General features: G+C 42.3%; 1 protein-coding gene across 3 annotated transcripts in view; it reads right to left on the bottom strand.

Annotated features, from left to right (window-relative positions):
- The window catches only part of PKN3 (protein kinase N3), a 101,335-nt gene that overhangs the window by 48,462 nt on the left and 38,473 nt on the right, over window positions 1–14,400 (bottom strand). For all 3 annotated transcript variants that reach the window (XM_073600081.1, XM_073600083.1, XM_073600082.1), the window contains exons 7-10: window positions 6,794–6,903; window positions 6,555–6,698; window positions 6,006–6,081; window positions 364–523 (exon numbers count right to left, since the gene is read on the bottom strand). In XM_073600081.1, coding sequence (XP_073456182.1) covers window positions 364–523; window positions 6,006–6,081; window positions 6,555–6,698; window positions 6,794–6,903 — 490 coding nt within the window. The remainder of the gene's footprint in view (window positions 1–363; window positions 524–6,005; window positions 6,082–6,554; window positions 6,699–6,793; window positions 6,904–14,400) is intronic.

Genomic DNA, 14,400 nt, shown 5'->3' with positions numbered 1-14,400 from the left:
TGATCAAATAATAGGGTGCCTAACAGTCAATATAAATGCTTAGCTGGTAGAAGGGGAGATGCTTCTACGCCAAGTTTATGTGAAGACATGATCTTTGCAAACATGAAATACAGTACAATACTTTGAGGAACTGAACCCCTGTCACTTATACTGGTTGGTATAATATGCCTTGTAGGAAGAGTGCCCCGGGAACTAAGTACAAAGCCAAAAAGTGGCAACAGATCCCGGAAATAAAAAAACAAAAAAAAAAAAAAAAAAAACCGCACAACATGGGAGGGGAGAGGCAGGGGATTTCTCCAATTTAGATCAAGAAAAAAAAAAAAAAAAAAAACATCCACTGGTTAAAGTACACTGGGAACCTACCCTTGGTTTGCAGAATTTGCATGAATCTCTGTAGGGGTAGAGACAGGAAGGGGCGGGCTTAGTGTCGATATGGTGCCGCATGGCGGTAGAATGCTCATCATTAGGCGGCCCCATGTAGCAAAGTTGATGTTCATTTGGGTGGCGCGAAGGAAATCCTTTCCTAGAAAAACAAGAGGATAAAATTACTGCTTCAGCTTTGAAGGGCAACTCTGATCAACATTGCCGGAAATGTCCAATTCCCGTGAAACGTATAATATTTGTAACTTGCAGTGTTTGTAAAGCTTAATTTTTTTAAATTAAAATAATAAACATGTGATACCTACTTGCTCTGTGCAATGATATTTTGCACAGAGGGGCCCCAAACCTCTTCCCTCCCCTGCCCCCTTGCTCACAGGATTTGACCGACAGCAGAAGGAGCCAATGGCTCCAGCTGTTGCTTCTGTGAGCAGAGGAAGGGGAGAGAACTGCTGCAGGTTGGCACAGCGCTGGATAGAGATCAGGCTCAAGTAAACATACAGGGAGGAGGGGTGATACATTTTTTTACCCTAATGCAGAGAATGCATTAAAGTAAAACAAGTCCAGCCTTTAGAACCACTTTATAAGGTAACTTCACTATTGAGAAAAGAAAGCAATCCCCTCTGAGTGATCAATGTATATTGCAGGGATTTTAACAAATGTTATAGCAGACACCTGCTTTTTTCTGTTTTGGGATCTACTTTTTGCGCACTTTTGGAAGTATTTAACCCTTGTTGAATATCTCACGAAAGCTTAAATTCCTATTGCAGGTGCTGCCTAAAATTTGACTTCAGTCAAAATCAGTGAGCCCACTCACACAAGTGGGAAATGACAGTTCTGGGGGCAATACGAACATCAATAGTGTACATAACGCCTGCAGGTTGCATTTTACAGAAAATTTGCAAATTGAAAAGGAAATGTCATTTTTATTAACAAAAAACTACAATGTGGCTTGTGTAGCAACTGTATATGCCAATTGTTTAATTGCAATATATATATCTTTTTTTTTTTTTTTTTTTTTTTTTTTTAACAGAGTTACCCTTCAAAGAATACAACTTATGTCCCCAAATCTCTACCCCTACGGGGTAAACGACAGGGTGGCTTGGGAGTTCCTAACTTCTTTAAATATTACCAAGCGGCCCAACTGACACTTTACCATGCTACTGGTGAAGTGCCCTTGTGGGTGGGTTTGGAAGCTGTAGATTTAATCCCAGTATTTGTTTCCAATATCCTTTGGGTACACCGTAAGGATGGAGGGTCTATAACTAATCCCGTCACACAACACTCTCTCTCTTCCTTTGGGATAAATTGAAGGGGCCCTTTAAGCCAATATCTCTTTGTTGCCCATTAGTTTCCTTTAACCATCCAGCTTTCTACCCTGCGCCTATTCTGATCCGGCTTAATTTTGGTTGTGGCACTCTGGGCTTATTGCATCTACTTGACTTGACCACCAACTCTGGCCTAAAACCCTTTCCTGTTCTCCAGGAACAAGCCATCTTTCCCCCACGGGAATGCTTCTGCTACCTCCAGATTTCTCATTTATTTCCTATGTATACTGGTACCTGCTCATCCCTTACTAGCTTGTCCCTCTTTGAGGGTATTTGTAATTTTGATCCACATTAAACTTTAATCTCATTTTAACTCATCTCCCCCAACACTATCTTCCTATGCTTTCAAATGGGCCTCTGACTTTGGGGTACAGTTGGTGCGAGAGGATTGGAATGACATTTGGGCAGCGACTAAATCCTCATCACAAAATATACTGGCAGTGGAGACCAACTAAAAGGTCTTACTCCGATGGTATTTGGCACTGGCAAGAATTAAAAAAGTTCTACCATAGCAAGGGCCTGGAAGACCACGACTACTACTGTATACTTGAGACCAAAAATAGAAAGACCCAACCTACGATTCATAGCAAAATGCAGGCCGCAATACTAGAAAAGATCCCTAAGCACCGTAAAGTCTGGCAACCATGGGTGGACCACTTTCTACCACCTGGTTTTGAATCCTTGAACCCCGACGCTTGAGGCCTAGTCAGGATTACTGACTGTGTCCACGGCCTGGCTCGAGTGGCTGGCCTCCCTTTTCCTTTTCTTTCTCTGAAATGTGATAGACCTCCAAGTTTGGATTTTTAGGGCAATTTGAAGAAAAATTTAGTTTTAATCAATTTTCATAAAAAAAGATTTATAAACAAGTACCAATCATTTAAAGAATTGTAGACAAGTGTTCAGCATATATACAAGTTCTACAATAATAAAAACATTGAATGATATATTGTGAATAATCCTGAAGTGGTATTTCCCAACTACTTGCTGTTGCACCATCAATATATTTCATATGGTAGTGGGTAGAGGGGATATCCAACGCGTTTCGAAATGAGCATAAGCCAATAATCTTCTTCAGGGATTTATACCATTGTTAATTTTGTCAACTAAAACATTTTAGTCGACTAAATGAATACTATTTTAGTCGACTAAAATACGACTAAAACTAAAACAATTGAGATGACTAAAATGGCATTTTAGTCAAAAGACTAAAATTGGGACTAAAACTAAAATGGCATTTTAGTCAAAAGACTAAGACTAAAACTAAATTGAAATTTGACTTCAAAATTAACATTGGTCTGTAGTGCATGTTCATACCTCAATGCCATAAATAATAACATATGAGATTTTTCACTCCAGCAGTATATAATGAGTTTGGAAATTGTAGAGAAATTTTAACTAATGCATTACAATTTAATTACACCCATTAGATTTTAGACAACTAAAATGAGTTTTAATCAACTAAAATGTACTGGAGATTTTAGTCGACTAAAAACGTAGGACATTTTTTTTGTAGAACATTATTTCGACTAAATACGACTAAAACTAAAACAATTGCAGAAGACTAAAATGGGACTAAAACTAAAATACCATTTTAGTCCTAAGACTAAGACTAAAGCTAAAGCTAAATCAAAATTTCCTGCCAAAATTAAGACCGATTTATACCACTTCTGAAATATAAAATATTTTCATTATAGAATCCATATATATGAATTCCATATGTAACAATTCGGCATCTTAAGAATACATTGCAAGGACACTTATATTTATATATAATACATCATTGATGGAGGCATTCTTTCAAACCAGGAGGGAAATGTGAATTATTTATATACATTGCCCTTCACATTGTACAGGACCGCTGGTTGCCATCCAAAAAGTATGGCACCAAAGAAAAGGGAATTGGAGGTATTCAGACTGCAACAAAAAAAAGGAAAAAAAAAAGGAAAAAAAAAAAAAAAAGGAAAAAGATAACTTAACTGGGAGGATATGCATATCAACCCAATGGAGTGCTTAATCAATTCGGATAGCGGTTGTCCAGATGGAGCAAAGCAGTTCAAAATGTTTGCATAAAAGTTGGGAAATACTTACTGAAAAGAATCCCCCAAGAACAAACCGTCCAAGTACAAAGCAATCCTCATGAAACGTCTGACCTCCTGCCGCTTGCAAAGAGCACTGCTCCGCTGACATACAACCACCAAAAGTGTGTGGAACAGAGAAAAGGTGCCAGCTGCAGTCCCCGGCGTCTCCCTATATTGCGTATGCGCGTCTTACCGACGGTACGTATGATGCACCATATTGACGTCATGCATTGCCGCGTCATATCCGGTCTACCAGATGACAACATCCGGAGACCAGATTGGCGGCCGCATTGGAGACAAAAGCTTTCTCCAATATGGCCGCCAATCTGGTCTCCGGATGTTGTCATCCAGTAGATTGGATATGACGCGGCAACGCATGACGTCAATACAGTGCATCATAGGGCGGCACAATGGTGTAGTGGGTAGCACTTTCGCCTAGCAGTAAGAAGGGTGGCTGGTTTGAATCCCAACCATGACACTACCTGCCTGGAGTTTGCATGTTCTCCCTGTGCCTGTGTGGGTTTCCTCCGGGTACTCCGGTTTCCTACCACACTCCAAAGACATGCTGGTAGGTTAATTGGATCCTGTCTAAATTGTCCCTAGTATGTATGAATGTGAGTTAGGGACCTTAGATTTAAGCTCCTTGAGGGTAGGGACTGATGTGAATGTACAATGTATATGTAAAGCGCTGCGTAAATTGACGGCGCTATATAAGTACCTAAAATAAATAAAATAAATCATACGTTGCATCGGTACAGTTCACATGCGTAATATAGGGAGACGCCGGGGGACTGCAGCTGCCGCCATTCCTCCCTTCCACACAGTTTTGGTGGTTGTATGTCAGCGGAGCAGTGCTCTTTGCAAGCGGCAGGAAGTCAGACGTTTCATGAGGACTGCTTTGTACTTGGACGATTTGATCTTGGGGGGATTCTTTTCAGTAAGTATTTTCCAACTTTAATGCAAACATTTTGAACTGCTTTGCTCCATCTGGACAACAGCTATCCGAATGGATTAAGCACTCAATTGGGTTGATGTGCATATCACCAAGTTTAGTTATCTTTACTTTTTCCTTTTTTTCTTTGTTTGCAGTCTGAATACCTCCAATTCCCTTTCTTTGGTGTCATACATTTTGGATAGCATCCAGCTACAATGTACAATGTGAAAGGCAATGTATACAGATAATTCACATTTCCCTTCTGGTTTGAAGGAATGCCTATATCAATGATACATTCTATATAAATATAAGTGTCCTTGCAATGTATTCATATATATGGATTCTATAATAAAAATATTTTATATTTCAGAAGTGGTATAAATCCCTGAAGATTATTGGCTTATGCTTATTTTCGAAACGCGTGGGATATCCCCTCTACCAACTACCATCTGAAATATATTGATGGTGGAACTGCAAGTAGTTGGGAAATACCACTTCAGCATTATTCACAATATATCATGCAATGTTTGTATTATTGTAGCACTTTGTTTATATGCTGAACACTTTTCTACAATTCTTTAAATGATTGGTGCTTGTTTATAATAAATCTTTTTTATGAAAATCAATTAAAAAAACGCAATAATTTTTCTTCAAATTGCCTTTAAGAAGCAACTTAGAGGTCTATCACTTTCTTACAATAAAGGGATGATGGCAATTACACATCTGGTAACATGAGCCTTTATATTATCCCTTTTCTCGTTCTTTTTCGTTATTTCTTTTATAAGCACTAGGGGGTTCCCCCCCCCCCCTCCCCTTTCTATTTTGTGCCTCACATGCTGAATCATCTGACGGAATTATATTTCCAGTCTCATGGACTTTTGAAACGTGTGTTTTCTGAGAACACGATCCTCCGTTCCCATTATATTTAGAACGATTTGTTCTCATATAACAAGGCATTGTTTTGTTTGTTCTCATCTGTATAGCTGTGATGTTATCCGTGAACTTTGTCTAGTATTTGTTATTACCAGCACTCAAAACACTACTAATGTTACGTACGCAACGCATTCTCTTCAATAAAAAATTTTGCAAAAAATAAAAGAATACAACTTAGGGAAAAAAGGTCAATTCTATAAGTAGTGTTAAGGAACAACTTTTTCAAGGCTAATAAAGTAAATCAGGTCTGTTATCAAGGTCTCAAAGGCCAGTTCATCGCGTCCAGTTCATTGCATCCAGCATTGAGGGGAAAAAAAAAAAACAACAACAGCAGAAAAGGCATAGCACACTTACCTTTCTGTTTGGGGAATATACGCTTCTGTCGCTGTACCTTGCCCCTCCTCTCGATCACAGGATTACAGAACATAATCTAAAGAAAAAAAAAAATCATTAACATTCAAACATTTTTATTTTAATAAATCTATGCTGAAACAAGTATGGTAGCTGCCATGCCTGAGCTTGCCTACTGAAAATTTTAGTTGCCTGGCTGTCACGTTTCAATACTGCCTGAGATACTAGCTTGAAACAAGCAGACAGACCAGGAGATACGACTTCACTAGCTGCATGCTTATTATAGATGAGTGACTAAAAGCACTAAAGTTATTAGATCAACAAAGCAGCCAGGTACCTGGCATTTCCAGAAGAAGGTTGAAAATGGCAGCCTCCAGGTTTCTTTTATATTGCAAAGACAACACATTCTGTGGAGCAATCTAACCTTACATTTAGTATGACCCACCACTGGAGGTGGAGATAGAAAACAGTAACCACTGGGAGATCATCAATGAAGTGTAACGGACTGCTCTCTGCAACAAATAGGACACCATGTGTGCAGTCCAGTCTTACCTCAGCAAACAGCATTCCTTGGGGTTCCATCTGCAGACACAGCCCATGGCGTTCATTGTCCAGGAAGTCCTCCAAGCGAACAAAGCGAATGGCACACAGTTCCCGCCAATCCCTCCAGTGAATGGAAATCTCAATTTCTCGTGACTATAATAAGGTAAAAATGACTGGTGTAAGCGCAGGAATGCAATTGACAACACAAAGATCACAGCACAGAACACAAGTGTAAATAAAAATCTCACCCTCTCCAGGTCAATGCTAAATCTCTGATCCCAGCACTGATTGTGTACAGAACCCCAACCAGTGTGTCCTACCGGCTTGTTATCAACCTTCAGAAAGCACATCACTTCTCCTGAGGAAAAAAGACAAAATGCATACCTTTATATTTTTTTTCCACATTTGTAAAAAATAAAATCTAAAATAAAACACACAAAAAAAAAAAAAATAGTGCTAGTTGGAGGAAGGCTTTCATTTTTTTCCCCAGAAAAAACAGTTTGCCGTGTTAATGCTAGTGACAGACTGCATCATATCGATTCATTTTGCTCGTACTTGTAATTGAAAGTGTATGCAAAGGCTATATATATATTAGGGCTGTGGAAATTAACGAATAATTCCTTGATTAATCGTTAATTTTTTTGATCGGTTCTCACCTCTCCGCCGGGTTCCGGGTCTTCAGGGAGTTCCGTAGGAGATCCGGTGACGTCACGGACATCGACGTCACTGGACTCCTCCCCCCTTCCCCAGTCATTGACGGTGCCTATGCTGGACAATGGTAAAGTAATGGAATACAGCAGGCGCCTGACCGATCCAATCATGGCCTGAAAGGCTTCGACCAAGTGGGCATGTCTGCGAATTGCAGTGGTATGGCTGCGAGCCGGTTTTGTGATTGGCCGGACACACCCCATGCTGATGATACGTGACCCTTGCTGGGAATAAACAAGCATTGGAAGGCATTATGAAGGTGAGTGTGTTGTCTGTACTGGAGAGGTCAATTGTGGAGGAGGAATCGTGGTGATTTAAAGTATATATACAGCTTGAATCTGTATTTTAGTTTTAGATTAGGTCATGCAGAGAGAAAACACCTCTCGGTTTAGGCTTTGCCTTGTGCATCCCAGTGTGGAGCTTTCATTTCACTTCCTGTCCCAGAGACACAACTGGAAGTGATATGGCATTCCCATTTTAGATGGTTGTCAACAGGACTGGTATACCCATTGGAGGCATTACCCAGATAGCAAGCAATTGAGCTGCAAGTTTGAAAATGTCTTTTTAAAGTGGAGGTCCACCCTAAAAACAAATTTAAAATTAAAAGACTCCTTAAAATTTTTTTAAAAAGTTTTTTTTTTTTTAAAAAGTGTTAAGTCATGGATTATGGAAACTAACTAGTGTTGGGTGATTGTATATAGTGTATACCACATTTACCACTGACTAATGCAGAGTTGCAATGCAAGGAGATCAGCTAAAAGTAGTTGGATCTGTATGTGCGTTATAATTAATCGAAATGAGTCGATTAATCGATTAAAAAACAAAATTGATTAATCAGTAACAGCCCTAATATATATATATATATATATATATATATATATATATATATATATATATATATATATATATATATATATATATACACACACAAAATGAATAAACGGGTAATGTATGCTTCCCTCTCCTCTCAGTCTCAGGCCACAGAAACCAACGCCATTCCCAACCAAGGATAGAAAATGTACGTCGTTTCCAGTAAGTCTTTGTATGCAGAAGTATAAGAGAATTAATGCCGATAGTATCATTTTTCTAATAATTTTTATAAGAGCCTTGGTCTGTAGAAACAAGGTCTTCCATTCTAATAATGCCATTAAGGCATTTTGTTGTCTGTGTACTGTTGGTATTATTTCCCTTCACTTCTGATCCTACATAGTTACATAGTAGGTGAGGTTGAAAAAAGACACAAGTCCAACCTATGTGTGTGAGTATAGGTCAGTATTACATTGTATATCCCTGTATGTTGCAGTTGTTCAGGTGCTGAGACCACCGCCTTCTGACCCTGGAGACACATCAGTAAGGCTCCTTTCACATGAGCGGCAAAAAGGTGTTAAAAAAAAAAAAAAAAAAAAAAAAAAGTGTTATCTTATTTGTCCATGCACACTATTTAAGTCTAAAAATGTCTTTGAAGCTTCAGCTTCTAGGAGCAGAGAAAAAAAAAAAAAATAGGATTTTTAAAAACAGCTTACCGTATATACTCGTGTATAAGTCAAATTTTTCAGCCCCTTTTTTGGGGCTGAAAGTGCCCCCTTCGACTTATACACGAGTCGCCGCCGTCTGCCTACATGATCAGCGTGTCATGCAGGCAGACGGCGGCCAGCGTGTTCTGTATAGACTCGGCAGCGGCTCTCACTGTTCAAAAGCCGCGCCTCCTCGTCTGTGATAGGCAGTCAGTGTACAGCCTATCACAGACATTCTCTCATCCTCGTCTGTGGTATGAGGATGAGAGAATGTCCGTGATAGGCTGACCGCTGACTGCTGGGAAATTGAGTTTTTTGGACGAGGAGGCGGCGCGGCTTTTGAACAGTGAATGGCCGCCGAATACTACACGCTGATCGGTGCAGAGCGGCGCACGGAGGATGCACAGGACACAGGTAGGATACACACACACACACACACACAGGTACATATACACATACACAGGTACATGACACAGGTACATATACACAGGACACATAACACATAACACATAACACATATGCACAGGACACATGATACATGCACAGAACACAGGGAGGTATACAGCTGCAGATGGGCATTGTTGACCCTCTTTTTCCACTTGCAGTAGCTGGTGCATTTCTCACCCTCGTCTTATACTCGGGTCAATAAGTTTTTCCCATTTTTTTTGTGGTAAATTAGGGCCTCGACTTATACTCGGAACGACTTATACTCGAGTATATACGGTACCTGTAAAATCCTTTTCTTTCGATGGACATCACGGGACACAGAGCCTCAGTAATTACTGATGGGTTATATAGGGTATCACTGGTGATTGGACACTGGCACACCCTATCAGAAAGTTCAACCCCCTATATAATCCCTCCCCTTGCAGGGATACCTCAGTTTTGTAGCCAAGCAATATAGTGTATTAGAAGAGGGGCGGGACCTCTGTGTCCCGTGATGTCCATCGAAAGAAAAGGATTTTACAGGTAAGCTGTTTTAAAAATTCCTATTTTCTTTCTCGAACATCACGGGACACAGAGCCACAGTAATTACTGATGGGATGTCCCAAAGCAATGCTATCTGAGGGGGGGAACCACGACCAAGTAGGGTGCAATCAGACCTGAGGACCCTGTACCGCTGCTTGCAGCACACTACGCCCAAAGGCGATATCCTCATGCCTTCTCACATCCACCTGATAGAATCTGGTGAATGTATGGACTGAAGACCAGGTTGCGGCCTTACAGATTTGAGCCATAGAGGCCTGGTGATGCACTGCCCATGAAGCACCAATAGCCCTTGTGGAATGTGCCCTGATCTGAAACGGAGGAATCTTCTGTTTCAAACCGTAAGCCTGAATAATCAACTGCCGAATCCATTTAGAAATGGTAGCTCTTGACGCTGCCTGTCCTCTATTGGGACCCTCTGGCAGCATGAACAAAACATCCGTTTTGCGAATCTGAGCAGTTGCCTCGAGATAGGCCTTGACTGCTCTTACTACATCCAACGAATGTAGTGATCTCTCTTCCAGAGAACAGAGATCTGGAAAAAAGGAAGGCAGAACAATGTCTTGGTTTAAATGACAATCAGAAACCACCTTTGGTAAAAAACTAGGATGAGGATGCAGTACCACTCTATCCTTGTGTATAATCAAATAAGGCTCCTTACAGGAAAGGGCTGCTAATTCTGAAACTCTTCTAGCAGAAGAGAAGGCTACCAGAAAAATTAACTTCCTTGTCAACAAGACCAAAGCAATCTGACCTATTGGTTCAAAAGGCTGTTTCTGTAACACAGCCAGGATCAAGTTCAAGTCCCAGGGGTTTAGGGGCGCCCTAATCGGAGAATTAAGACGCGTCACCCCCTGTATAAAGTTTTGGACCAAAGAATGCGAAGCAAGTGGGCGTTGAAATAATACTGACAAGGCCGAGACCTGGCCCTTGATGGTACCCCAGGCCAGCTTCATCTCTAAACCCAATTGTAGAAAATCAAGAATTCTACCCATCACATATTTTCTGGGATGCCAACCCCTGGATTCACACCAGGCTACATAAGCTTTCCAGACTCTATGATAAATCATTCTGGAAGCTGGCTTCCTTGCATTGATCAAGGTGGATATGACAGAACCTGAAAGCCCACGACTCTTCAAAACGTGGGTCTCAATAGCCAAACCGTCAAATTTAGCCTCTGAAGAGGAATCAACAGTCCCATCCCGATCCTCTGAAAGAGATTCGTCTCCCTTATCCCAGGGCTCCTCTTCCTGAGGGTCCTGGGAAACAGAGGAAGGCCTAGTGCGTTTTCTTCCACTGAGTGAAGATGTAATCACGGCCATTAATCTTTCCTCTAAACCACTAATGGTTGAGGAAAAAACCTCCTGTGTAATGTATACAGGGGCTGAAGTGCCGGAGGCAGGTATAGCCCCTGACCCCAATGGCTCCCCCTGGCTAGCCGTCCCTGGCCCCTCGGGGGGGGGGGGGGGGGGGGATGCTGCGGAAAGGGGGTCCTCAAAACCCAACTGAGATCCCCTAGAGTCTCTGGTTCTTGGGGTGTTTGAACCTCTTCTACCCATAGTGCAAAGCAACAAGGTGGAGGTATCACAAAATGAACACTGACTGCTGAGCGATGTAGTCTGGCTAAAAGCCCTGCTACCAAATGCCCAGTCTGGTGTTACCTTAGTAAATGCTGCCTAGGAGAATGCCTGTGTCCCACCTTACATGCGACCGTCAGCTCTGTGTCCCTCCAAAGGCTGTGTGCACCTGTACAGAGTGCTTTTAAATAGCCTGCAGCTGGCCTGAGTGGGCGTCTAAGCACCTGTGCTGACGCCCCACCCCTCCTCGAACTTTGAAAAAAAAAACGAGCGCTTCCCACGCTGGCCGACCCTCCGGAAATAATATGGAGGAAGGCTGGGGGAGGGAGAGGCAGGAGAGAGGCCGGTAGTGATGGGGCCTGTGTAATGGCGGCGGCGGTGCTCGAGAGGTGTATAACTGCTTTTCAGACCCCTGTGGCCTCCCCCTAGCCTGGGGGGAACATTCATGCATGAGAAATCCCCCCATCCCATCCTACCTGGAGCCGGCCGGAGACGCTGTGCAGCATGAACACTGAGACAGACAATCCAGCATGTGAAGGTATGTGCTCTTGGCAGCCCCCGGTGGTCACAATAGGCATAGCATGCATTTACCTTAAAGGAGAAAACCTACTAGAATTTAAAAAATCTGTGGAATCTCCTCTTACCTTATCCAGCCATAGGGTTCTGTTATACAGACCCAATCTTCACCTCTTACGGTGGGCTCCGTTTGGAAAACCGTCAGAGACTGGGGCCCCCTACGAATAGGGGGATCCTGCAGTTCTGGACCTGTAAAGTACCCGGCTAGAAATTAGGCTAGAAAAAACATTTTCTAATATGCGGGGTCCAGCTCTCTAAAAAGAGAAGCGTTACAGGTAAAACCTCGTTTCTTCGGACACGAGGCCCGGGTACCATCCAATTCGGCCACGAAAGGACACTTTGAATGGATCCGGTTCACCTGGCTTGCCCCGGTATAGGATATAGGATATTCCCTTTGGAGCTCAGCACAGGACATCTTTACACGTCCATCACCGAAGACACTGGCGTAAAAACTGAGGTATCCCTGCAAGGGGAGGGATTATATAGGTGGTTGAACTTTCTGATAGGGTGTGCCAGTGTCCAATCACCAGTGATACCCTATATAACCCATCAGTAATTACTGAGGCTCTGTGTTCCGTGATGTTCGAGAAAGAAAAAAAGTTTTTTTGGGAGTGATTTACCTGGCACAAACATGCTATTATGAGTCTTTTTCATCCAGCATTTTTCTTGCATTTTTTTTAGCTTATAGTGTGCAGTAAGCTGCACCCAGGAGCAGCAGCTTTCCCTATGCTAAATGGCAAATTACCTTTGTTTGCCTCTAGAAGCAGAAAAAAAAAAATGCTCAAAAGCTGCTGCTAGGAGTGTTTTTATAAGCTACAGTTGTGTGCAAGGAGCCTGCAAAGCACCACATGGAACTCTAGCCTATTCCCACTGTCTGCTTCCAGTGACCTGGTTACCCCAGCTGCCCAACTTCCATTAGCACCAGCTCTTTAAGTTTGCAAGTCCCTGTCCATGTATTGTCGCTACATGGATGCAACACGTTTGTACATAGACACAAAAGGGGCAGCCCTGCTACTGAGCGTGACCCCAGGCTATACTCTTCTAGTGGTTCTGGAGGCATCTACTTCGTATCCTCTGAGAAAACTGGCACCTGCAATTTGAAACCTGGTACCCTTATAGTTATGGGGTCATATCACTGGAATCTTCCTCGGCCTGATCAGGTGAGGCCAAATCCCCCTCCCTGGTTATAAGGGACCTTCAGGCCCTGTCAAGACTTTGTCTCACCCAAATCCTTGCAGGTGTCAACCACATAACTAAGATTGCTCCAGTGCCCTCCCCTGCAGAGTATTTGACTCACATGAGCACCTGCTGCTTGAGTTTGTGATTACCTAAGGCCTTGCCTTGGGCCTAGTTGCATCACTACTACACAGGCACAACTCCTATTGGGTCCATGGGCATCCACTCAGTATCCTCTGAGGAAAGACACCTTCGGTCTGGAATCCAGAGACCTTTAATTTGTAGGGTCTACATCATTGGAGTCTCCTTCAGCTCCCCCAAATGAGGCCAAGTACACTATTCTGTCATTGGGGCCCCTTCTGCAGCTCAAGATATTTTGGCCAAAATCACCCAATTCCTTGTAGATACTGACTGCAGCTGCTCTAAGCGAAACTGGAAATGGACTCTCCTTAACTCCACCCAGTTCAACCAATGTTGCGGGGCAGAGATCATAGCCTAGACTTATTTTCCTGTTTCAGGTTTCTTCCGAGGGTTATCCCCAGCATTTTCTGTTGACCATATCTGGTTGTGGATCTTTCTTCTCTAATCAGAAACTTCTTGTTTTTCCACCTGTTTTGATGGGTCCTGGTTGATCAGCTTCTTGCTGGTTCAGGGTTCCCTTCCATGTGAAGCCATTCGCCTCTGGTGGTGTCCTCCTCTATCCTATTCTGGATCATTAGGTTGATTCTCCATTCTCTCCCTTTGGTCATGTTGGCAGGTTAACCAATCTGGTAGGGAGTTCCATCCCATCCAATTCAGATTTGGGTGTTGATCATTCAGGCATCTCCTAGGCTGCAGGCAGTCCAATTTCCTCTTAGTGGGGCCTGTTCTAGTTGTTGCTCTGTTGACTACCCCTCATTTGGACTGTTTTGGACATATAGACTATTACTGAATTCCTATGTGCCTCAATGGTCAAGAAATAAAATATCATTTTAAAGCTTACTGTAAAATCCTTTTCTTGGAGTCCATTGAGGGATAGGTCCTTTATCCCTGTATTTCTGCTGTTATTGCTTTTGGTAAGTGGGTTGGCTTACAATTTTTTTATTTGCCAGTGTCCTATGCTTCTGTAAGTGGCAGCAAAACCCATTTGTATATGAATTGCTATGTTCCTAAATGGAATTCAAGAAAACAATTGTACGGTAATTTCAATATTCTATTTTCACTACACACACGCTTCACACTGGCATAATGCTGCGGCTGGCCACAACCAAAAACAATGAGGCTGACTGCAACCAAAACCAAAGGCTAACCACCTTCCTCCAAAGCTGTTGATTTGCC

The sequence above is a fragment of the Aquarana catesbeiana genome, linkage group LG09, assembly GCF_042186555.1.
Source record: "Aquarana catesbeiana isolate 2022-GZ linkage group LG09, ASM4218655v1, whole genome shotgun sequence".
Taxonomy (NCBI): domain Eukaryota; kingdom Metazoa; phylum Chordata; class Amphibia; order Anura; family Ranidae; genus Aquarana; species Aquarana catesbeiana.
This window is presented reverse-complemented; position numbering and strand designations above follow the sequence as displayed.